This window comes from Mus caroli, chromosome 3 (genome assembly GCF_900094665.2).
Source record: "Mus caroli chromosome 3, CAROLI_EIJ_v1.1, whole genome shotgun sequence".
Taxonomy (NCBI): Eukaryota; Metazoa; Chordata; class Mammalia; order Rodentia; family Muridae; genus Mus; species Mus caroli.
This window is the reverse complement of record NC_034572.1, coordinates 47,156,425-47,182,513: the sequence shown is the minus strand read 5'-3', so window position 1 is coordinate 47,182,513 and position 26,089 is coordinate 47,156,425. Positions and strand designations below refer to the sequence as shown.

The window sequence follows — 26,089 nt, the reverse complement described above, 5'->3', positions numbered from 1 at the left end:
GTTTGTAATTCTTGACCCTTCACTTAGATGGCTCATGACCACCTGTACAACTCAGCTCAACTTTATAAGAACACTTTTCTGTGACTTTCCTAAATATTGTGTACTACTGAGCATCCTCATCCCCAGACACTTGATTTTCTTTCTCTCCCAGCACCCCCAGTATCATATGTACCTACCTTCTTATGTATTTAATCATGATCTTCCTACTTCCCATCTCCCACCTGAAGGGAAACCCCATTTCTGCATCAGCAGGGCTTCGTGTAATGCCTGGCAAGTTAAAATCAGTGTTTAGTAAATGAATAATTCATTATAAGATGGGAGTATTCGAAAGATGAATATATCAGAGATAGTCTTGGAGGAAAACAAAGGATACTGGAAAAATTAGTCATTAGAAAAGCACTTCATCTCAAGATTTCCTTACAAAGGTCAAGGCAGGATTGAAAGCTGGGCACACGAAGTACGCTCAGGGCAGTGAGGGCCAGTGCCTGCACCACCTCTAGGTAGATGAGAGCTGCATATACCTCTGGATATGAGAGTTGCAGGGAAAATGAACTGCAGGACTCAATGGCTCTTTTTTTTTTTTAATTTTTCATTTGTATGTACCTATGTCTTTGCACATGTGTGTGCATGTGTTCGGATGCTTAAGGAAGTCAGGTGTTCGATCCCCTGGATCTGGAGTTATAGCATGCTATGAACCACTATACATAGGCATTAGGAACTAAACCCCCGGTTCCTCTGTAAGAGCAGTATGTGCTCTTAACCACTGAACCATTTCGGGTTCTTATCCCAGAAGCCCTTTCCTGCAGACTCTTCCCTTTGGCTGACCCACCCGGAAGCCTCAGCATCAGGGAGCCCTCCATGGATGGGGGCGGGGCTCTCGTCCTTAGTGCCCTCAGCCACAGGGCAGGGTGGGATGTGCATCTTCACTGTGTGTGCTATTCTGGAGTCTTTTTTAGCCACAGAAGAATCGTGCTTACTGTTTCAGAGATAATTGAGATGTGTTTTCTGTGTGGATGTTGAGACTTTCAGGGAAGCCGACTTCCAGAGGAATGCCAGAATCTGTTTTGGGTTTGTAATGTCAAACTATTGAATTAGATAATCGCAAAAGTTTTACACAGTAGATCTATTTTTAACAATTTAATTATGCCATTTGTATTAATTAATGTACCTTTCATCTATGTTTTATAAAAAGAATCATTGAGACTAGTAATGTCATATAAACATAGCTTTTATGTCACAAGTAATTGCTATCCTGCTAAGGGAGAATAAAAACACTACAGAGGTGATGTTAGCTGATGAAGACACTTGGGAACTCTAAAGGAACTGTTGTTTGAAAACAGTTGAACAGTATATTGTTACATTTTTAATCACAAATCATCCAAAAGGAAGCCCTTTGGGTAGAGCAGATGTTACATGATCTGAGTTCCAACCCTGACTGTGCTTGGGAGCCAGGCACAACTGTATGATCCCAAGATCCTGGAAAGCAGGGCATTTCTACCTCTCAGGTTATACCAGGGAAGATGCCCTCCTCTGCCAAGATGAAAGAGAGCAATTGAAAAGCACTGCGCACTGGTGTTTTCTGAGAACAACGTGATGACTGGAGATTCAAGCTATGCTGAGTTTTGCATACTCATTGCTTCCCCACTCCCACCACTCCCTGACACTGTTCTTTTAAAAAAGAAAAAAAAAAAAAACAACTAGAGTCATGTTCAGTTTCTGACATAAGAAATTCAGATAAAAAAGGAGAAACGAAGCAAAAAAAAATGATAGCAACTGTAATTGTATTCTCTTTAGAATCATCCGTGTTCATTCCCCAGTCTGAGTACTCAGTTGAAGAAGATGTGGGTGAGCTGTTCATTCCAATCAGGAGAAGTGGAGACATCAGCCGGGAGCTGATGGTGATCTGCTACACACAGCAAGGTAAGCCCGTTGTTGAGCCAAGTGAAATGACCTCCGGTCAGCGCGCCCAGAGTCCTCTTCATCCGGTGGGGCTTTGTTGCAGCTTTTCATAGACACTGGAGCATTCCTTAACAGCTGTGCTTCGTGCTACATCTCTAGGGGCCTCTGGCAGGGTCCACCTGGCAGGAAGCTGACACTTCTTCTCTCAACTATTGGTCACTTAGCCCAACTTAGGGTTGCAGGGCACCGAGGCCAACTGGAGCTGTTGTTTAGAGGTGGGGTCTGGTCTGTGACACAGCTTGCTAGCCTTCTCAGACACCCTGGGCTGTCTCAACATGTCACAGCCTTAATGTACAGCTCAGTGGCTTCCCTGCCGTGCCAAAGGCTGTGTGATTGGTCCTAAGCACAACAAAAAGAGAACGAAAGGCCAAGGCAATGCATCCTTGAAGAGGACACACTAATTTCAAGTTGATTTGACTGGAAACAGCAGTGCCCTAAGAGTTTTCCTTTGTTACGTATAAGGGAAAAGACCAGGTATCGGGTTCTATGCGACCATAAGCGCGGGGGCGGGGGGAGTGTGGAATTGAATCAAAAAAACAAAATTGATACTTTTGTACCTTGTATATATGACTGTAGAACTTTATCCAACAGAAGACCACGTAGGCAACGGATTAGAGACAAAGCATTATCGATTAGAAATAGATCGAGGAATTGTAGACAAGCCATTATATATTGGAAGTGGATCTATACTTTCCTGAACATGTCTTCATGAAGAATATAAGAAACTGTTAAATGGTTACGTGGTCACGTGAGGGACAAATTCGAACTTCCACTAAAGAGCAGTAGATCTCTTCTGAGCATGTATTTTATGGCATGATTAATGCTAAAATGGCCAGCATAACTAATCCATCCTGTTGGTGTTTAGTGGACTCTGGAGAGCGTGACAGATGTAGCTCTCTCCTTGGAGTTCTTCAAGGTTTCCATAACTCACTTTTTAAGGTGTCCTCAAGTTTAAAGGACAGTAAATGAGTATTTTGAAAATGGAAAACTCGTTAACCATTTTTGCAAACAAATTTCAAAGTACTGTTTTGCTCATATGTGAGCATCCTATGAAAGGCACATTTGCATAAGACGAACTTAAGGTTAATATATAAAAGTCATTCACATATCAAACCATTTTCTAGAAAAAAAATGGGAACGAAAAAATGTCCCCTATGTTGTCATGTTGGACTTTCATGAAAATTCCCATCAGTGTGTATGTGATCTGAAAAGCTGAATAAAGGATAATTATAAAAGGCTCAGCCTCAGCCTTGCACCCAGATGCCAGAACGAACTAGTGCGCTTACCTCTCAACTCCTCACCTCCCCAAAGCCTGAAACCCAGCAGATGGACAGAAGGACTGAGGCGAGACAGAAGGCATGTGACCTTGACCTAGACACGGGAAACATTTGAATAGTGGGAGATGCTATTTTGCCCTGCGGTGTTGATCTGAAAGCTTGTTGGAGGATAGGTAGGAGAAAACACTGGAAAGACAATATTTGCCGTGTGTGAGGCCGTTTTGAGGGAGACCTGTGCTGTAAGGATAATCAGTAATTGTGATTCTGAGAGAGACCTGTCCTATAAGGATACTGTGTAGAAGTGACTCTGAAGGAGACCTGTGCTATAAGGATACACTGTAGTTGCCACTGCAGTTCTGGGGTGTGGCTGTATAGGGTTGCAACCGTAAAATACTGAATATGAAAACAACAGGTTTTAGAAACTGAAGTCTTGCAGTGGTGGCACATGCCTTTAATTCCAGCACTTGGGAGGCAGAGGCAGGCAGATTTCTGAGTTCGAGGCCAGCCTGGCCTACAGAGTGAGTTCCAGGACAGCCAGGGCTATATGGAGAAACCCTGTCTGGAAGAAAGAAAGAAAGAAAGAAAGAAAGAGAGAGAGAGAGAGAGATAGAGAGAGAGAGAAAGACAGAAAGAAAGAAAGAAAGAAAGAAAGAAAGAAAGAAAGAAAGAAAGACAGACAGACAGACAGACAGACAGACAGACAGACAGACAGACAGAAAGAAAGAAAGAAAGAAAGAAAGAAAGAAAGAAAGAAAGAAAGAAAGAAAGAAAGAAAGAAAGAAAGAAACTGAAGTCTTTTGGGTTCTCTTGGCTCCTAGGGACAGCCACCAGCACTGTGCGGACGTCCGTGCTCTCTTACTCTGACTACATCTCCAGGCCCGAGGACCACAGCAGCGTGATCCGCTTTGACAAAGATGAACGTGAGAAAATGTGTCGTGTTTTGGTAATTGATGACTCCTTGTACGAAGAGGAGGAGACTTTCCAGGTCCTTTTGAGCATGCCCATGGGCGGGAGGATCGGCGACAAGTTTCCGGGAGCCAATGTGACCATCCTCACAGACAAAGATGATGGTGAGTTCTGACTTATCTTACCTGGGACAGCAGCACCAGGCATGACTATCTATGCAGAAAGAAAATGGAAATCGAATTGAGTTGGGGGGTACTTGTTGATTCTCTGCTGTTTATAGTGACTAAGTTTCATCAGTCATCACTGGCTGCATCAATCATTGCCCTTTCCTAATGACTGGGGGGTCACTGTTCCAGTGAGTGGTTACAGTCGATTTCCGTGGTGAAGAACCGGTGTCACTTTAATAAGCTTCATTAATTTCCTTCTTTCTTTTCTAACTTTAATCTAAGTTTTATAATCTATTTCCCATAGAAGACCATAAGAAATGCTGTTAAATGAATCACTGTGTGGGTAACAAATACATGGCAAGTTAAGTCTCAAGACAGGAGGAGCTGACATACTAGACCGCTCTTCCCCAGGGAAACCAAGTTACCGTGAAGCAACGCTTTCTGGGAACCGTTCATGCTTCCCTGTGGGAAGAGAGAGAATGGGAAGGTGGGGGTCTGGGGAGGATGGTTGCAAAAAATCTTGTGATGCAAACAAAAGCAGAAACGTACAGCACTGCCCTCCCTGCCCGTGGACAAATTTCTGTTTCCTTCCTATTTTCCTCATGGCGGATCAAAGAGAAGGATGAGCTTTGCTGTTGGGGCAAAGCTACAGAAAAGTCAAAAAGCCCAAGTCATCTTAAAACTCAGGAAACTGAAAGCAATCTGTCCGGAAAGGTCTTTGATAATTAAGGGGAAGAAGAAAGCATGAGATAAAGCCGGACACCCACAGTCCCTCTGTGAAGCCTTTGTTCTATCTTCTGACAGTCCTGTGACCTACCCGGTGATGCCTTTTTGTTGCTGGAAAGGTTTAAAAGCACTGATCCCAAATTCAGGAGTGACTTTTGACAAGAGGGCATAAAAGGAAATTCTCCTTTCTTAACTTTAGCTAACACCTTGCATTAAAAAAAAAAAAAATGTTCTTCCAGTGAGTGCTTCACATAATAAAGTGTTTTGTATTTATCTATTTTTAATTTTTTAAAATTATATGAAGGGGCACCTAAGCGCAGGTTCGAAAGGAGGCATGAAGTGGAGGTCGGGTTCCCCTGGAGCTGCAGTTACAGGTGCATATGAGCAGAGATGAGCAGCCCATGCAGGTGCCAGGAACTGAACTTGGATCCGATCCTTTGCCAAAGCAAAACACATCTTAATGGCATTAGCTATATTTAAGCCAAGCAATTTTATTTCAAATCAAATCACCCTTAGAGAGCCAGTATTTTAAATGTCCAGAATAAACTTAAGAACTTGCATTAAATTCCCATCTACCATCCAGAGAGCTCTTTTTCATGTCCTATCAGCAGTGGTTTAGATGGAGCAGGGTTTGGTTTTAAAAGAGAGAATCTACCTAATTCCTACTTTAGTCCAGGTTTCTGTTGCTGTTGTTTTCAAAAGTCTTTTGGTACAAACTTCAGTGACATGCATATAGGAAAGATAAATGTATAGGGGGAGTTCACATATATAAGTTACATCTTAAGTGGTCTTAACAAGAACCAGGAGTGACATCCATGGTCAGGCTGGAAGTGCAGATGGGTGAGGTGACTGCCTCATATTTACACAGCTAGTCACACAGGGAAGTGGCATCAGGCTGGAGATGTATGCACCTCCCATGCACTGTTTCCTGGGAAACACCTTGGGGTGATGTGGAAGAGAAATCGACAGAGTCTTATTGTATAATTAGGGTTCTCTAGAGTCACAGAACTTATGGGAAGTCTCTATATAGTAAGGGAATTTGTTGATGACTTACAGTCTGCAGTCCAACTCCCAACAATGGTCAGCAACAGTAGCTGTGAATGGAAGTCCAAGGATCTAGTAGTTGCTCAGTCCCACATGGTAAGCAGGTAAAGGAGTCTTCATTCTTCCAATGTCCTTATGTAGGTCTCCAGCAGAAGGTATAGCGCAGATTAAAGGTGTGTTCCACCACGCCTTTAATCCCAGGTGACCTTGAACTCAGAGATCTCCCTGCCTTAATCTTCTAGAATCCATAGCCACTATGCCTCAAGATCTCAATACCAAGATCCAGATCAGAAACTTCTATCTCCCAGCCTCCAGATTAGGGTCACTGGTGAGCCTTCCAATTCTGGATTGTAGTTCATTCTAGATATAGTCAAGTTGACAACCAGGAATAGCCACTACACCTATCATAGAGTAGTTTGCAGAATATTTATTTTGTGAACCTTGGTGCTGAAGGGTTAGGGTTTGAGGCTCTGGAGTTACAGGTGAACATTGGGATGCCTATTAATAGGCCTGAAACTACAACCTGACTAATCTGCTAGTCTGCTTTCTCTACCTGTCTTATTCCTTCCATTTCAGCATTATCACCCTAATTCAGATCAGCCTTTGTCTTTCTTTATAGGTCTTAGTAATGCCTTTATTATAGCAAGNCCAGTTTCTAGTGGAGTGCTTATTTTAAGTCTTGAGAAACTGTTGTGAAATTCCTTTGACCTACAGAAATTATCCCTGGCTCTTACTTGAAAGAGAGAGAGAGAGAGAGAGAGAGAGAGAGAGAGAGAGAGCGCGAATAGCATGCCAGAATTCATTCTTATACCAGGGTTCAATTTCAGATGTCCATATGGTATTTGCTCATCAAGAACTCGCGGCATGTTGAACAATTAACCTGATAGATTTCAGAGATCCTCAAATGATGATGTCCAGTAGCAGACACTTCCCCAAATGGTACTCAAGAGATCTGATATTTCAACACTGCAGTGATCCATGCATTGAATGTCACCCCTTCTTAAGACTGATCATGTTGACGTTCAGCCCCGAGACCTGCACTTAGAGCCCCAAGATCAGTTAGTTTCCATCCACTGGTGAACATTTGCTCTTTGCTAGACAGTTCTTGACTTCATGCTGTCTTCTTCTTCTGCCACATAGAACCTTAGCTTGGAGCTGAATGGAAACACAAACACATGCTTATATATCGTTTGATATGAAGGAAAAATACTTTTAATAGTCACTGTGGGGCTCACAATTCTATGCCAGGAAAAGAGGAAGAGGTGAGGAGTCACGGGCAGATAAGATATATACCTTTTGCACTGCATGGCAGATTTTGAAAACACTCAGACAAGCAACCAATATGACCAAAATGCCACAATGCCGTGCCCATGTCTGTGGGAATAGGTGTAACAAACCAGGCATTAAGCACCTGACTGTTTCTTAATGAGGAAATTAAGTCCTTGTCGTTTTGTAACTCAGGGGACTCAGAATCTTCTAAAACAGGATGGTCCCTCTGTGACATTATAAAACGGCATTTTGTGTTTACCAAGTGGAAGATGGAGATAATGATGTGGGCGAATACCTGAGAATCTCCACTAGGACCAAGTGTCTAAGACCAGCATCACCAACATGTCGATGATGTTTAGCTATAGGAGCGTAGCATAGGGTGGCACAAATACATCTCTGGCTAAAGGCTGTGTTGTGCCACTAAGAAACAGCTGAACTTTCTGGCATTTGGAAGAACTGATGCATGACATGTTGTTGATGTGTCTGACTTTAGAAAACACAGATATCCTACACATCCCCACCAGCATCCTCAGTATTCTGTCCTTCTCCATCGTACAGCTAAGTATGGCAGTACTGGCCCCTTACAAAAAGTATTAGTTCAACACTAGGAATACTCCACTAACTTTACTGTCAGCCTTCAGAGTAAATGAAGCCATGTTGAAGCTGAACCCATAGTCTGTCTTTATGTGACAACCCACATGGGGGCTTCACTAAAGTGGCTATCTTCCTTGACCATACTAGAAAAACTACTAGGCCACACAGGAAGTAGCCAGCTGTAGGCTGAGCCCTGTGGTAAGTGAATCGCAGTTCCCAAGTGCCCAACCATGTATGACATTAGAATCAAAAGCAGGAACACTTTTGTAGACGAAAATGTTTTATGCTAGAAAAATGCATCATGGGCAACATCTGAGTGAACTTGCTTGCATTTGTGCAAAGCTGAAAGACCAGCTTGTCTCCTTTTTTCCCATTTTTCTTAATCTTAAATACAATTATTTATATTAGAGTGAGATCCCACTAAGGGATGCCAGCCAGTTTGTGTGAGAAAGGGCCAGATTCAATTAAAGTAATAACTTGACAAACATATTCTGCATTAAGTATGCCTAAGTTAAAATCCTATTTTAAAATAAAGAATTAGGTGTGGGGGAATGAGTTTGTTTGTAACTGATCGGAATATCCTTGAGTTGCATCCATTAGGATCGTCACACTGTTAATGGTATCACGAGTCAGTGAAAGCCACAGGGGCTGGACACAGCAGGAGTGACTAAATGGAAGAACTCAAGAGGTTTCCTCCTCCATGGAAAAGATGCTACATCCGGTCCCCTTGGTGCCAAGATGAGATAAAATAGAAGAGAATCAGTGAGATGCTCGGGCATTTAGAAAAGTCTAAGAATGCAGTGGGCACTCACTGTGAAAGTTGTATCACTTGTAATGAACACACAAGCACTGAACCCAGGCCAGAAACTCACAAGCTTTAAAATCTGTCTGTGTGCTATGGGGACAGGTATATCAAAGGTTAAATGAGAATAACTTGTAATGAGACCTGAAGCAATAGAAAGGGAGAACAAGAACGCAGGGTTTAATCAAGTGCACAGGTACTTTGTAAGTTGGAACTCGTGAAACCTTGAGAGATAAAAGGATTTAGATGAACAGTGAACAAAGCTAATTATGATTTGACTTCACAGCTAAATTACACGGGAGGAATATGTTACAGAGCACTGAGGAACCAGCTGACCAGGCTGCCATGTTTTAAGAAAGCTCTGGGTGAAGAGCCACAGACAATGATGGCAGCTGAGAGAGGGAGGCTCTACCTCGTCTTCTCTAGGGATGAGCTGCCGGATAGGTTATCCACTCCCTGCGTCAGTCATAGACACAGCTACAGACTAGTAACACATACATACATACATACATACATACATACATACATACATACTTGGTATATATATATATATATATATACACACATATATATATATATACATATATACATATATACACATACACATCTATATGTATTGTTACGTATACAATAAGGACAAAGTAATGGATTTGAGAGATATTCTCAGGGGATATAGAAAGAGGTGGAAGGAGAAAGGGGATGGGTAGAGATGATGTAAATACAGTACTCCAATATAACCCCTCCCCCCAAAAAAAGGTTTTATACCCAACTCCACAGTCAATGTCCTGGGCTCTGTGTACCATTTGCTCCTGTCTGGTTAGTGATGCTTGGCCTTTTGACCAAGCCCACTTCCTCCCCAGCTTGTTTTCCTCTCTTGAAGCATGACAGCACTGGGGTGTCTCAGCAGCCTACAGCATTTTGTGGAAATTCGGTGACATGGTCTGTAAGAAAGTACTTTTAAAGCTGACTCGACAGAGGAAGTTTTATGGGCTGCAAGTCTGGGGAAGCAGCTTGATGCACCTACAGATGCTTTGAATGAGCATATGGTCTGAAGTATTGGTCAGAGAGCAAGGGGAAGCTTTTGAACAAGATTGTAAAATGATCAGTGTTACTAATTAGAGGGTAATGAACAGCAGAAAGTTAAAACCACAGCAAACCCTGACATGACTGGCCTCCCATGTCAGGAGGGAAGAGAGGATAAAAAAATGTTTGTATCCAGAAAGTTTGTGGAACGTACAAAGCATTATCTTATACTCAGAATTTAAGAGAGCTAGCTTAGGGGAAAAAAGCTGAAAAGACTGAAATGAGGAAAAAAATCTCTCTTTTTAAATATGTAATTTCATTTTTTTTATTATCTGTATGGGTGTTTTGCCTGCTTATATGTCTGTATATCACATACAAGCCTGGACAAAGAGGGTGGCAGATCCCCTGGAATTTGAGTTACAGATGGTTGAATATGTAACTCAATGGTGCTGGGAATGGAACCTGGGTCCTTTGAAAGAGCAGCGGGTGCTCTTCACCACTGAGGTGTCTGTCTCTCCAGCTCTGACACACAGGAAGAACTGGGCAGTAGGATGGGATTGGTACAAAACCAAGCCAGACACTGAGTAATGCTGTAAGTCAAGTATGCAAAGACGACCGTTTAAATCATGGGGGCCAGTGGGAGAGGGGGCATAGGGTGAGTCCTGTCACAGACGGAGAGAGTGTGTAAAGTCAGTAAGACAGACTGCCAGAAACTGTTTCTACCAAATGTAAGACACAGGTTCATCTCAGCAACTGTTGCAAGTAAGAACTGCCACTTGTTACATTCTAAAACTTGTCTGAGCACATAGCTGAAGTACATTACTGGATATATGTGATGTACATTGTATATGTGATGTACATTGTCAAACAAAGGCTTTTGTGTCTTCATCTATTGATTTTGTTTATTTTAAACTTTATTATTAAAAGAAAAAGTTGCAAGTTTAAAAAAAAAAATCACACACCAAGATAACCCAGACAGAAAGACCACATAACTCGACCAGCTTATGGAGGGAGAGCAGCCCTTGCGATCTGAAACTCAGGAACTTCATGTTGGGTTTTACACTTTGCACTATTGAATATTATTTATGTACTTACCCAACACCAAAAATGGAAAATCCATGACAGAGTTAGAGACCATTGGCTTTCTATCCTTCTTTATAACTCATGTCTTCACCTGCATCCAGTCCTTCCCCCAAAAGGCTTAATATTTAGCCTTTTTGTTCTCTTTTCTATACATACTGTACCCATATGTACTTCTCTTTACATATATACAGATACTATTGGCTATATTCTTCATATAGAGGAGAACATGGGGGTTTCTTTTCTTTATGAGATTTATGATCCCAATTGATTTTGAGTGATGCTCATTTTCAAAATAACTGAAACTGGATGCTCTTGTTGCATTTTTTTTCAAAGACATTCAGTTACATTTAAACTACTTTTCGATGAAGACCCGTGTTGTACCTTTGTTTAATTATGATTTGGGGACAGGAATTACAGAATTATAACAATCATTGCTAACTCACAAGTGGGGGAAGATTGGAAGAAAGTGTCCCTGTAGGTGTGCGTGAGCATTTCACTAAAGAGAAGAGGAGGAGCAGGAGGAGGGGGAGGAGGAGGAGGGGAAGGAGGAGGAGGAGGAGGAGGAGGAGGAAGACAGTCTAGAGAAGTAGGTCTTTCCGGGTTTAGCCACTGGAGAACCTGTATTCCTAGGTCCCCAGTTCCTAGCCCTCTGTCTTTAACTCACTCAAGCAGTCAGACAGCTATCTGTAAAGAGGACATTCCCCCAAAAGATGGATAATGCTTAAAATAAGGGAAATACATCAGGGTCAGAGACTGGTGGAGTGGGGTCTCTAGTAGTTTGGGTACCTTTGATTCAGCAACCAAAAGACCTCGCTGCTTGGGAGGCCTCCCTGTCTTTCTGAATCTGTAGGTGCACCTCACTACCCAGCATAGGGACACACTTTTTTCCCACTAAACACACACACACACACACACACACACACACACACACACACACGCAGACGCGGCAAGCAGCCACTCAGATCCCTTCTGCAAGTGGCCTGAAAACATTTCACAGGATTACCAGAAAAGGAAAAGACTGCAGAGCGATTTATGAGAATGGCTAAGCACTTTGTATAATTTACACGGAGCAGTGACCTCCTCGCCCACAAAGAATGTAAGCCCAGGAATTATGCACAGACAGTTTACCCAGAGTGAACTGGGTTGACAGAGCCTGTGTGCGCAGGCACAGGCTCTGCTGGAGAGCTTCAGGGTGGAGCTATTGCATAAAAGCTGTGTGTAGTGTTAAGTTAACTCCTGTCTTCCTTTTCTTCAGGGCTTTATGTGAAGGGTGTGGGTGGGTATAGAGGACCTGCCTAATCTGTAAAAGGCTCTGGATTCAATCCCAGCTTCACAAAGATACAGCTTCTCCCCCCCCCCACCACCCCCTTGTTTCATATGTAACCTATTTCCAATGCTAACACAAACACGCGCATAAGTACCTGAATTTCTTCTCATAAAAGGCATATATTTTGAAGGCACAGCCTGCCTTTGTTGTATCATTTGACGTGGTTCAATAACTCCCCTAAGGGGAACAGCCATTGAGCTTTGAGCCAGTGTGACCACAACATGCATGGCGTTAACCTGTGAAACCCACTCCATATCCTCCTGGCAGTGTGTATATTTGAACATACACATTTGCCTTCTGATCTGCCTGTAAGATCCAAAGGATTTGGGACACCCAAGCAGCGAACTTTACCAACTGAAGCTATACGTTCATTTGTTTGTCTCCAGTTCCCTGACGAGTCTAGAATAACTGACATGTTGTAGATGTCCAAATAAGTCACAGATGAGCCACCCTGGCTCCCTCTCTGCCAAGTGTGAGCCCTCTGGGATCCTTAGGAGAACGAGTTAGTGCCATCCGTTGCTTCAAGACAAGCACTGGCACTGCCTTTGGCAGCCATTTGGGAAGCCAGCCAGCAGAAGCTGCTGTCTCTGCAGCCCTGGGCTTTGGCTCTCAGACGCTTCTGGACAAATAACGCCTTGTGTTTGTTTTGTGCTTTTCATAGTGACACCGTCTGTCTGATACCCATCTCTTCAAACAGAAGAGCAGTTTCTGGCTACACTGATCTTGCAGACATCAGAAGTGTAAACATCCACGCCTTATTATTACTAAAACCCTGGAAGCAGATCACTGAACGTCTGTCCTTAAGATCTCAGACAGTGATGAGTTCTTTTTCAGTGCTAAAAGATCACATAAATCCCAGAAGCAGGTTTTCAGACACCAGACTTTAAAATCTGTAAACGTGGAACTACTAAGGCAATACTTTATTTCCTAAGTAATTTTTATAGTGTGTGTGTGTGTGTGTGTGTGTGTACAACCTTCCTGGTGCCCACAGAGGCCAAAAGAGGTAGGTTTGGGGGAATTTTATAATAAAAAGCAATCAGAGGCTGGACAGATGCCTCCGTGGTTTAGAGTACATGCTGCTCTTGTAGAGGACTCGCACAGGGCAAGTCACAGACACCCGCAACACCATCACAGGAAATCGATACCTTCTCTGGCCCTTAGGTTCTCTAGTTCTGTGCACAACTCTCCCCAGCCCCTGTATGTATAAATAATATTTAAAGCAATAAAAGGCAAAAAAAAAAAGTGAAAATGTGTAATAGATTACTGTCTTACTCCCCTTGGCTTACTCAGGGGACCTTTCTTATACAACCTAGGGCCACCTGCCAAGGGATAGCATTGCCTACAGTGGGCTAGACACTCCTACATCAATTTGCAGTCATGAAAATGTCCCCACAGTCATGTCTTCAGGCCAATCTGATGGAGTCAGTTGCGTAGCTGAAGTTTCAGGTGTGTTAAATTGGCAACCATCATTACCCATCCCACAGTGAAAAAATACAGGTGTGTCGTTTGATAAAAACAGCTACATCATGCTGCAAATAACCACAATAGTCGTCTACAGAGGGATTATAGAATTTGCTAAAACTAAAAATGCCTTCTTCCTTCAGGGCATTTCTAACAACTCAAAGCACTTCGAATTATGGATAACACTGTACTTTCACACTTCTCCAGAATTTAACAACAACAACAACAAAACCCCACAGCAATGATCTTTCTCTTAGTTATAGCTTTCTCTTAGAAACAGGTCTTTATTCTTTGTCCCTGAAATATAGCCAGCCCTCTATATTCCTAGGTTCAACAATATAGCAAATATACAGATCCTCTATGCTGGGCACATACAGACTGGCTTTTGTTATCTCTCATCTCTCTTTTTTTTTTACAGTTATATATTTTATGTGTGCAAGTGTTTTGACTCTGTGTGTGTGTGTGTGGGTGGGTGGGTGGGTGCAAGGACTGAATCTTCACTTTAGAGAACCCTCCAGGTTGCCTACAGCTTCCCAAGATGCCTAGGGGTGACCGAACTCATGCCTTTGCATCCTTAGATGTTGGCTAGCTGCTTGTGTTGTTTAAGACACTGTGCAAGATGACAAAGACTAAGAGATTGCTCGGCATCCCTTGGCCTGTTTCCCTCTTCAGCCCCTATTAAGTGTGGCTTAGGTTCCAAAGTGCTAAAAACAGTGTTGAATACAGATCGGCCCTTTCTAGGAGAATTCAAACAAGAAGCTAGACACCCCCATGCAGCCTGGCAAATGATAAGGGCAGTCTTACCACAGGAATCTCTCTGAAGGTCTTGAACCTTGATCCTGACCTTGGGGAAGAGCCTCCCCACCCCTTCCCCCACACACAAAAAAAAACTTCAATGGAGTCACTCAAACTGACAGCTGGCAAATGAATGGGCATTGCCACGTGAGCCTTGGGCTTTGACAATCTCTCTTTTGTGAAGACAGTTGGGCTGTTGAGGATAGCACTACCTTAGGCAGGCCACAAGTCCCCGAATACAGCCTCAAAAAGAAATAAAGTGGTTGTTAGCTCTTTATGAGACTGCTTTTTGAGAAGTGAAATTTCAGACCGGGGGGGGGGGTACGCCTTCCCCTTCTAAGGCTGCAGTAGATCTGTTTCCACCTCCCTGAGGGTGTTCCCCAAACATTGGGTTTCACTGACTTCCCCCACCCCATTTAGCCCCCTGGAAATGTGCTACAAAGTGAAGCTGTGGGGTCAGAAGGCCAACAAAGGTCTCGTTCTGGGTTGCCCCTTATTTGTTTAAGATTCGTCCTCATTCAGAAGAGAGCTTTTCACTGTTCACTCCCAGGAAAACCTCAGAAGCAAACAAATAAGTACACGTGAAAAGCCACAGATTTCCCACAGCCCTGTTGCTGTAAGATGACCCTGGAGATGAGAGGCAGAAAGGAAAGAAATGCCAAGGCTTGCTCTGCACCTGTGTGTGGTCTCTATCCTGACAGAGCAAGGGGCCATCTAGACTACCCAACATGGTTAAAAGAGGGACAAAGGGCTGAGGCCACTTTTCCAGGGATCATGGAGCCCTGACATATGTAATATGTGTTCTTGCTGAACTTGATCTTGTCCATATTTTCAAGTTATTTTCAAGGTTGGTAGACTTACCTAGTTCTGTGCCCTGGATTTGGTTCAATAGTCAGCCATTAGCAGAAAGCACTTGATTAATTCTCTGGGGACAGGAAATTGTTACCTTGTTCAAAACATTTTCTCCCTTGGCTTTTCTAGAAAAGAAACTTGAAAACTCTTGTGTTGTAATTACGGGAGAGCTAGGAATTCAGCTGTGGGTGAAAACCATATTTTCTTTTCTTTCTTTTTTTTTTTTTCTTTCTGTTTTTAAAGAGTGAAACGACAACCACACAGGTGGGTGGGACTCTAGCCTGAGCCATCAAGAGAAAGCCAAGCAGGAAAGGGACCGTGTGGGCTCTAGCAGCTAATCCTCACCCTCCTGCATTTTTTTTAATTTAAAAATTATTTTTATTTCATGTGTACGGGTGTTTTGCCTCCATGTATGTCTGAGCACCACCTGTGTGCCTAGTGTCTCCAGAGGTCAGAAGAGGGTGTCAGATCCCCTGGAACTGGAGCTACAGATGATTGAGCACTACCATGTTGGTGTTGGGAATCGAACCTGGATCTTCCATAAGAGCAACAGGTGTTCTTAGCTGCTGAGCCGTCTCTGCAGTCCCCTCTCTCCTATATTCTCAATCATAGTGAATGCATCCAACAATACCAGCCCTCCTTCCCCTCCCTGTCCACCCCAAATCCATGTTCAGTTTTGTATGTCTATGTTTTAACCCTTATGCGGTCTTTCTTCATCAGAACAGCTCATGCAACACCGAAGCCAGCTTCAAGTGGCTCCTATGTGCCTGTCACTTGTTGTCTGTAGCCTGTCCGTCCATCCTCCATACCTCTAAATGCACATCTCACCAGGCTTCTGCCCATATTACAATTGAGCACATCTTTTATCAGATGTCTCCATGACAAGGCTCCAGTTACAGGGACCTGCAGAGCCTGCCCATTGCCCCGTCTCCCTGCCTCCCTTTGTCTCCTCTCACCAAGGACCATACTGCGCCATGTCTTTTGGTGCCACCTCCAGCCATAAAAGGCCAGGGACTCATCCACACTACTGCTCAGCCCAGGGCACCCTCCCACTCCACCCACACCCCTTAGCCTTCTCCTCACCCACTCATGTCAGTGCCTCAAAAATCCAGCTTTTTATACTAGTAGTATGCCACAGGCACCTCGCTTTTCCTATGGAGAACACTGCATCTATCTGAACACCAACAGCCCGACTTTAGGTTTATAGTGCTTCCCAGTCCCTTCTTTACGCGCCTTCCATTTGAACTACCTCTCAACTCCATAGCCTACAGGGCTCTGCCAGGACTGGCCGTGAGATCCTAAACTCAGGATGGCTGTCTCCCGTGTAGGAGACTTTAAGCTTTACTTTTGTATTCTCTGTATGCTGCACTGGTTAATAAAGAAAATGCTTATAAATCAAATACTTTTAGTCATTGATCAAAGAATTAGCTTCAGAGACAGGTGGGTTACTGAGTATGGGTTATCTGCATACGAGATATAAAGGCTGTAATCCCTACATTTTTATCATCTTGGGTACCAGCCAGTTATGAGACAAGACTGGCTTTTCGACTCCCACTTGAGAGAATTTTCTTCATATTTGCCTTCTAATAAGGAACACAGAAAGTAACCATGGATAGGTTATATGAATGTAAATTAGGAAAAAAACATGACTTCACTTGTAACCTACACAAGAAGCCCTGATCCCCAGAGAAGGAAACAGAGTGTGATAGAACAGTAAGTCAGGTGATCCGGCATCAAGTGGCCCGGTTGCATTGTCCTTGTGTTGTAGTGCATGGATTCAAGACTCAGAGAAGTGACTCTCTTAAGGTCAGGCTTTGCACAGTGACCCATGAGATCCTGCACTCGGGGCTTGGAGGAGGGAGGCTCTTCCAATGGCTACACTAACTAGAAAGCCACCAGAAGAGTTGACAGCCACCCCTGCACACCACTGCCAGGATGCTGACCAGAGAACACATTTCTTTGAGCCTGGATCCAAACAGAGTGACTTGGGCTGTTTACCCTGGACCTTCTCTGGCTGCCAGCAGACATGTTTCAAGTGTCAATTCTTAGCCAGTCTCTGGTCGACGTTGTTTATTTTTCCAGTGTCAGCCACACACCCCGATCCTTGAGACCTCACACAGATTGCATTTAACACTTCATCCGTTGTAGCCTTTCTGCCTTCAGCTGCTGGGATTCCCAAATAAATCAGCCTCATGTCAGAGTCTTTGTCGATTGGAAATCGTATACATTTATCATTAGTTAGCAGGCATAAAAGCTTTCATGTGTAACTTGTGCCTGGTGATTTCTGACGCAGGTGCAGAGCTCTAAGCAACGTCTCTCCGTCTCTCGTTGCTCCTCCCCTTTATTTCTTGAGTGAGCGTTGCATTTCCACAACTATTTGAGTGCACACATAACATAATCCTGTTCTGCCTTGCTTAGATCATGTCTTGCCTTCACGCAGCCGTTTCTCATTATGCATCTTCAAAGAGAATATTCTAAAAACTTGAATATCTAAGCATGTTTATCGCTCAACTTCCTTAAACATAGTCAAAGAAATTACCACTTAGTGGAAAGTAATTCACATCTTACCCTATTAGGATGTCCTGTTTGACTCCTGCTTGTTCTAGATGGATTATGTAGCAAGTTATTTAACCTCTCCAAGGCTCGGCTTGATCTTATCAACAAGAGGTAAAAATTAATTACTTTGGAAGACAGTTATACCTTGTAAAGCAGTGGAGACAACTTCCAATGGACTAGAAAATTTTAATGTGACCTGAAGAAGTGAAGGCTCAAGTGCAGCCATTGTACACGCTGTCCTCTCTGCGAAGCTGTAGACACAGGCTTTGACGTCGTAGGCGCTGAGATTGCGCTCTGAGCTATCTCCCCAGCCCTTCTTCCATGTTTTAATAAACACATTGTGGCAGTGCAGTCTGGAAACTGAAAGATATACATGGGTTTGGAAAGAACCTCATTTTTGCCACATCAAAAACTTGGCTGCTTTCCGCCTGCGACTGGCTTTTGATGCCTGCCTCTCTGTAGCCTTTGTCTCGTAAAACAGATGCAATGTTGACTCAATGCTTTTAAAGCTAATCATCTCAAATAATTACACTCAGGACTGGAGTTACATTATCGCCTCAAAAATCTCAGTGATGCTCCCTCCATCCTTGTAATCAGAGTAACTGTCCGTTCTCATCTGCCCTCCGAGGCACGCCCCGGGTGGAAGCAGAACATGCAAACTGGCAGATAGCCTTACTCCAGTAATTGTAAAGAAACACATCAAGCAAGAGTCTTGGGAGAGCCAGCAAAGGAGAGTAAGGACAGTGAAGTCTGGGGATGGCAGTGGGTCTTGGCTAAGTGACTGAGCTCATGGCCACCACAGTTAGAATACTGCCCGGCTCAAGTCCTGAAAACTGTTTTCAAAGGCTGGTCCTTTGTAAGATGTATGTTTATATATGTAAAGTATTTCTGGAAAGAAATGTAGGAGGCAGTCCAAGTATTTAGGGTTTTATTAGGGTTCCTGATCAGAAGGGTCTACTAAGTCATTCTCTGGCATGAACAACCACTTGCTCCCTCAGGATCCACACTGCCACTGCCTGGCACTGAGTGCTTCTTGCTCTCCCAGCACTGGGCACACATATTTATTCAGTTGCTATGGACAATAAATGACCTTTACGTTGTTGCCAGTTCATTCGACAGATACTTTTTATGTACCCATGGGCAGACACTGATGGGGCTAAGTGCCAAGAAAGAGCTCATAAATAAAGGGACTTCAGTTCTGCCCTAAAGGCTGAGCCAAGAGGGGAGGCAGAATAGTTCCCAAAGAAGCAACTTCCAGAGGGAAGAGTGGATGAAACCGGCTGGGAGCGGCACGAGCAAGATATCCCCGATTCTGAGTCACTGAGCAGAACGGTGACCAGCACACGGTGTAGAAGGCAGAGGGAGTCTGTAAGTTCCAGTGTCTTGGAGTCCATAGTGAGGAGTTTGGGGAGAATCCTAAGGGCAGTGAGGTCCATGGGGACTTTCCCAGCAGGAGGGTAAGTGTGGTGGTGGTACCAGCTTTCAGCCTGTCTGTTTCAGTCTAGAGCCTCTTTAAATAGTTCTTGGGAAAATTCAAACATCTCGTGGTGCTAGCTAGCTGCATCTAGGTGATAAAGCAGAGAGAAGCTGGGGGATGGGAGTTCCAGTCTGAATGTGGACTGTTCCCACAGGCTCACATGCTTGAGCACTGTTTTGAAAGGTACAGAGCCTTCAAGAGACGGAGGCTGCCTAGAGAATCTGTGTTCCTAGAGGTGAGCCTTGAGTTGGATAGGCTGGTCCCATTTCCCATCCATTCTCTGTTAGTGAGTGTGGATGCAGTATGTCTAGTCACCTCGTATTCCTGAACCTACCTGCCTTCCTGCCACAATGCATTTCCGCCAAATACAAGCCAAATTAAAGTCATCTTTCCTAAAGTTGCTTTGGAAGTTCTTTGTCTCAGTGGGGAGAAAAGTAAAGACTACACGAGTGGATCCTTTCAGCCCTGAGAGAAAGTGACGATGCTATGCCTATAGGGAATGGCTTGTAAGAACTCAGTAAGCCATGACGGTCTGCTGGTTAGTCTTTTTCAAATTTACCCAAACCTAGACATAGCTCGGAAGAGAGAATCTCAAATGAAAAAGTGCGGTCATCGATTGACCCATGGCTTTGTCTGTGGAACGTTTTCTCGATTGCTGATTAATGTGGGAGGGACCACTGCACTGTGAGTGCTCCCATCCCTGGGCGCAGAGGCCTGGGATACTTGAGAAAGATAGCTGAGCAAGCCAGGGAAGCAAGCTCGTAAGCAACCTTCCACTATGGAGCCTGCTTGAGTTCTTACCCTGACTTCTCTAAGTGACACTCTGCGACCATAAGCCAAATAAACCCTTTTCTCCCCCACATCACTGTTGGTCCCTGTGCTTATTACAGCGATAGAAAGCAAACCAAGACAGCATCAAAACCTCCAAAGGGATCTCTAGGTTAGAGACAAGTCCCCTGTGTTTTCAACACTAAACCCAAAGACTACATTGAAGCTTTGCCCAAAGACAGCATAGGGGCTTCTAGCCCATTCAGTTTTAAGCGAACATGTTAGAGCTGCAGAGCGCACTTGACTAATGGCCCGTGTGCATGCATGAGTAAATAAGACTTGGCTCCAGGTAGCAATTACTGCTGGTACCTCCTCCTTTCATCTCAGGAGACACAGTGAAACTGTAAACACCAATCCAGACACCAGATAGACAGATAGATAGATGATAGATAGATAGATAGATAGATAGATAGATAGATAGATAGATAGATAGATATGTACCTACATACATACATGCATACATACATACATAGATACATAGATAAATAGAAAGCTCTCTTTCTCCTCCTGGGAATAGATCTTGAATTATTTCCCTTAGTCTTTGTTGCAGGTGTGTGAGCCATGTGGCCTTGCCAAGCCTTTCCCCTTCACTTCCGTGTTAGCAAAGCAGATGTGGTTCAGCGTATCCTCCTTGAAGGGAAAGTGTCCCCTTGCAAGTCTGGCTCATGCTTAATGAGCTAGAACAAGTCCGCCATGAGTGCCTCAACCTCTGCCCCTGAGTCTAAAGTGCTCTGCCGAGGATGCAGGGAGATCCTGTGTTCCTTTCGGAACTGCACACATTCTCGTGCGCCTTTGAAAAAACCTCTCCCACCCCCACCCCCACCCCCACCCCCACCCCCCTGTGGTGAGGCCCTCCCATGATTTGGATACAACTTATCTGCCCTGTGCGGAGAGACTAAATATGTGCTCTGAACTGCTGTTGTCTGAGAGGGATGGAGTGCTGAGGAATAAGTTTTCAGTGATACCTGGGTGGGGCTGCAGGCAGCATGGTTTTATTTTATCATCCTCTTCTGCTTAGCAGTCTGCTTAAGAGGCAGTAGCCTGTTTTGTACGTTAAATAGATGTAACTGTAGTTCAAGGTACAGTGCTGAATTAGGGAACTGAATGGCTGTGTCTATTTTGGTCTGGATTCTAATGTGAATGTGTCTGTGACAGATTTACAAAGGTCTTCAGTTAGTATTTTAAAAAAAACAAGTAATTAAGGAAGGGAAGGGTGATTGAAGCTTACGGGAGAGGCTTAAAGTCTTAGTCAGTGTTCTATTGTGAAGAGGCCTTGCGGTGGTTTGAATGAGTGTGGCCCCTATAGCCTCCTATTTGAATGCTTGGCTTATAGAGAATAGCACTATTAGGAGGTGTGGTCTTATTGAAGTAAGGGTGGCTTTGCTGGGGGGAAGTATGTTACTGTGAAGGTGGCCTTTGAGGTCTCAGCCAGTTCTCTTCCTACTGCCTGCCGGTCAAGATGTAGGACTCTCACCTCCTTCTCTAGCATCATGTCTGCCTGCATGCCACCAAGCTTCTTGCCATGAAGATAATGGACTAAACCTCTGAAACTGTAAGCCAGCCCAAATTAAATGTTTCCCCTTGTAAGAATTACTGTGGTCATGGTGTCTCTTCACAGCAATAAAATACTAACTAAAACAGACACCAGGACCACAGAAACTCTTATAAAGGAAAGCATTTAAATGGGGCTTGTTTCCACTTTCGGGGGTTTAGTCCATTGTTATCATGACAAGAAGTAAGACCGAATGCTAGCAGACATGGGCTAAAGAAGTAGCTGAGAGTTCTACATTCTGATCTACAGGCAGCAGAAAGAGTTAGTCACTGGACCTGGCTGGCATTTACCAAACCTCAAGGCTTGTCCACGGTGACATACTTCCTCCAACAAGGATACACCTAATCTTCTCAAATAGTGCCACTTCCTTCCCGAATAACCAACATTAAAACATTAGTCTATCAGAACCACACCTATTCAAACTATCACACTAGGCAAAAGTCTTCCTTATAAAAACTATTAGCACACACAGAACAGTTAGCTTGGATTTTGTGCAGGTGTCTTCACCTTCTGGATGACTTCACCCATTCAGTCATTCACTCCTTTTGATTGTAAATGCACATTAAAATGTCCCAACCTCAGGCTGGAGAGATGGCTCAGTGGTTAAGAACACCACTGCTTTTCAAGAAGACCCAGGTTCAGTTCCCAGCACCCACATGGCAGCTCACAACCATCTGTACCTCCAGTTCTAGGGAACCCAGTGCCCTCTTCTGGCCTCTCTATGCACCAGGCGTGCAAGTGGTACAAGATAGACAGACAGACAGACGTGCAGGCCAAGCACTCATACACATAGAATCTTTTTAAAGTTCTAGGGTCATCTTAGTGTGTTCTGCAAAATGTCCGCAGCTCCGTGCAGCATCTGTAACTTACATAGCTAAGATGTTGATCCAACAGTAACATGTATGAATCCATTCGCATTTTAGACCTTATAAGAAAAACCTGAGAAATGTAAATATAACCACCATCCTTCTAGTTCCCGTTCATCTACACTGAAAAGACACAAAGATGCCAGTATTTCCTCCGTTTCTTTTGATTGGTTTAAATAAGCCACTTGTTAGGTATGGGGTTATTTTCTTTTCAACTGCTGCTGTTTGTTTTTTATGTTGTAGAAAGCACTGTGTTGAAGTCACCTAAATTTTAACTGTCACCCTTACAACTGATTATTTAACCAATCTTCTCTTCTCCCTCAGTGGATGGAAGACAGACACATTAACTTATAGCTGACCGTGGGCAAGCTTCATTTTAGAGAATTCAGGTCTTACCTTTCCTAATTCCTACTAGCTAGTGTATTAAAATGGAAGGGCTTATAAGTAAAGTCCTGTCTCTATTCCCCCTCCAGCTTTTGACTGAAGGCAACAGTGCTCCGTGTATGTTGATTCTTTCTGCACCATTATTTCTCTTTCTCTCTCTCACTTCTCTCTCTGTTTTCATCTGTGAACTACATGTTAAGCTATAAGGTGAAAGCCTTGCTTTATGATTAACAGGACACACATGAGTGAATGCCCATGCAAACCCCAGTTCCCCCACACACCACCCCCAGCACGCAGCTCCCCTGGTGTTTTATGATTGCACTCCCATGATTATTTTTTCAACTCTATTTCTAATTACCTGTGAGGTAACATCACCGCATTACACAGCTTTTGCTTAGAAACCTAACCAGAAACAGAGAGAGACTTAAAAAGATCACGTGTTGGAAGCCCGTGTCCAGTCCTCCATGATAATTATGAAAGCCTTCTGAGGAGAAGCTTGCTGGGCCTGGTTCAGCCTCTGCTCAGAAGAGTCATTTTCTGGCTTCTCGGCCTTCACTTTTGCCCCTCCTTAGAGGAGAGAAACGTAAGGAATGTGTTAGTTTGTCCTCCAGGTCTGCTTGCCTGAGGCTATAAGATAACACCTTCATCTGTACACACACTGCACGTCCAAGTTGAAAGGCTAGGGGGAGGCGAACTATGCTCTGGGCAGATTTATCATCTCTGAATGCACATAGGCAAATGTTTCCAAGATTGGTTTCCAACATTGGTTTCGAGGCCTGGGGAGCTACCTGCTCCTAAATATGCCTGTCAGATGGAGGGAGAAACACGTATTTGTATTATACTTTTTAATAAAGGTAGTTAATTTGCAGATGTAGCAGTGAAGGGAGATTGCCTTTGGCTTTTCCTGTGGCTTTGTTTTATTACACGCACTGGGGTGGGATCCAGGGTTTCTTTCATACAAGTGCTCTCACCACACACACAGCCACACACACAGCCACACACACACACACACAGAGACACACACACACAGCCACACACACACACACACAGAGACACACACACACAGCCACACACACAGCCACACACACAGCCACAGCCACACACACACAGAGAGACACACACACAGCCACACACACACACACAGCCACACACACACACCCCACACCCACAGCCACACACACACACACACAGCCACACCCTGAGGTTTTCTGAGCCATTGCAAGACTGTAAGATCTTACATAAAGTATAAGATCCTCTTTTGGTGTTGGGGGCGTTCAATCTAATTCAATGAAATGTAACACCACCCTTTAATGATGCTAAGGAGCCACATGAGCTGTGTGTTTTTAGACAAACTCCTCTTGACTCTTATAGCACTAAAGACAAAAAAGTAAACTATCTCCGCATGCTCACTTGAGTATTGGCCTTCGTTTTTTTTTTTTGGCTGCTTATAGGATAAGCTTTCTACAAGGGGACTTTATGCAGTTTCCTGTGAAGCTATCTGGATTTCAAAAATAAGAATTTTTAAAAGTGGTCCCGTCATTCTTTTCAGTTTCCCCTAGTCATCTACTGTCCTTCAGACCTCTGTAGCTGTATTGAGAGTCAAGGGTCCACCATAGAGAGAATCAAAGAGGAGGCAATCGCAGACTCATCACCAACACAGGAGGAAGTAGAGTTCCTGAAGCAAGGACTGTGGAGCCCAAGTAGCATCATTCACATCCATGAGGACAGATGTTCACCTCTTAGTATGAGGTCACTTATTCAGTGAACCTCAGTTCGTATAGAGTCAAAGCTCTACAGCAACCAGCACCCAGCCCTGGTCTCCCTAAGGCCTTGGGGACATTGTTTTTACTAGTCTAGTTGGTAGATTCTAGTCCTTCTAGTTAAATACAGACTCAAATATTGTGAGTTAAACCTAAATCCGATGGACCGGGAGAAAGCATAAGGCAGTTGTGATCTCTCTGTCCCATGGCTGGGTCTTAGTGAGGAGTCATAAAATGAATACTCAGACAAAACTTTAAGAAACCACAAAAAGTGTTATGTGCGTATTTCATTTGGTTGTATCTTTCTGGCTAAGTTTCGAAGAGCACCCTGAAGCCATGTATAACCTACATAAGGCTTTATGGATGTAATTCAGCTGACACCCACGATGCCCCAATTCATTTTCTGGCACCGTGAAACACAACGACATAGATATATACATACATGAAAGGCAAACCGTGTCATGTGTGTCATCTCAGGGGCAGAGGATGAGAGAGAACTAACTGCAATGGTTTCCATGCCCGTTAACAGAGCCTGCCTTCTACTTTGGGGACACCCAGTACTCCGTGGATGAGAGTGCCGGCTACGTGGAGCTGCAAGTGTGGAGGACGGGGACTGACCTCTCTAAGCCTTCCAGTGTCACAGTGAGGTCCCGGAAAACAGAATCCCTCTCTGCAGATGGTGAGCAGTCTCCTTCATCAAATCAGCCTTTTGTGTTGTTCCTCGGCTTCCAGCTACTGAACATTTCCCCTGAATGAAACACTCTTACTGGATCTTATCCCCCAGCCCTGGAATTATTTCTATAGAGTACATGAATTTAGAATTGGGATGTCAGAATCATGAACCAGAGTTCAGGTGGTAACTTAAGGCTCAGAGGCTAAATTGTGATGCCCAGGTTTGCGTGGTTTGGTTCTCTGCTCAGCAAAGCTAACGAGGTCAACTGTTCTGACATATACAGGGGAGTCCTCACGCCTGCCTTTAGTCCTTCACGAAATCTAATGGCATTCAAGTCTTCCCCAGGAGGGCATCTTCAAGCCACATCCTCATTTTAACCATACTCTATAGAAATCTAGACTAGGTTAATCTTAAATTGTTATGTGGACTGGACTGATCTGCCTGTCTTTGCTTCCTGGGTGCTGGTATTAAAGGCATATGGAACCAAGCCAAACCCCAAAATTATTCTTTTTTTTTTCTTTCTTTTATTTTATTTTGTTTTTTTAATGAGACAGGGCCCTACATAGCTCTGGCTGTTCTGGAACTTGCTATGTAGACCAGGCTGGTTTCAAACTCATAAAGATCCACCTGCCTCTGCCTCTGCCTCTGCCTCTGCCTCTGCCTCTGCCTCTGCCTCTGCCTCTGCCTCTGCCTCTGCCTCTGCCTCTG

The 26,089-nt window shown here is 43.9% G+C and overlaps 1 protein-coding gene across 1 annotated transcript in view; it reads left to right on the top strand.

Moving 5' to 3' along the window:
* Positions 1-26,089, top strand: part of Frem2 (FRAS1 related extracellular matrix 2) — a 143,768-nt gene that overhangs the window by 80,843 nt on the left and 36,836 nt on the right. The window contains exons 5-7 of the mRNA XM_021158004.2: positions 1,795-1,920; positions 4,055-4,306; positions 25,238-25,387. Coding sequence (XP_021013663.1) covers positions 1,795-1,920; positions 4,055-4,306; positions 25,238-25,387 — 528 coding nt within the window. The remainder of the gene's footprint in view (positions 1-1,794; positions 1,921-4,054; positions 4,307-25,237; positions 25,388-26,089) is intronic.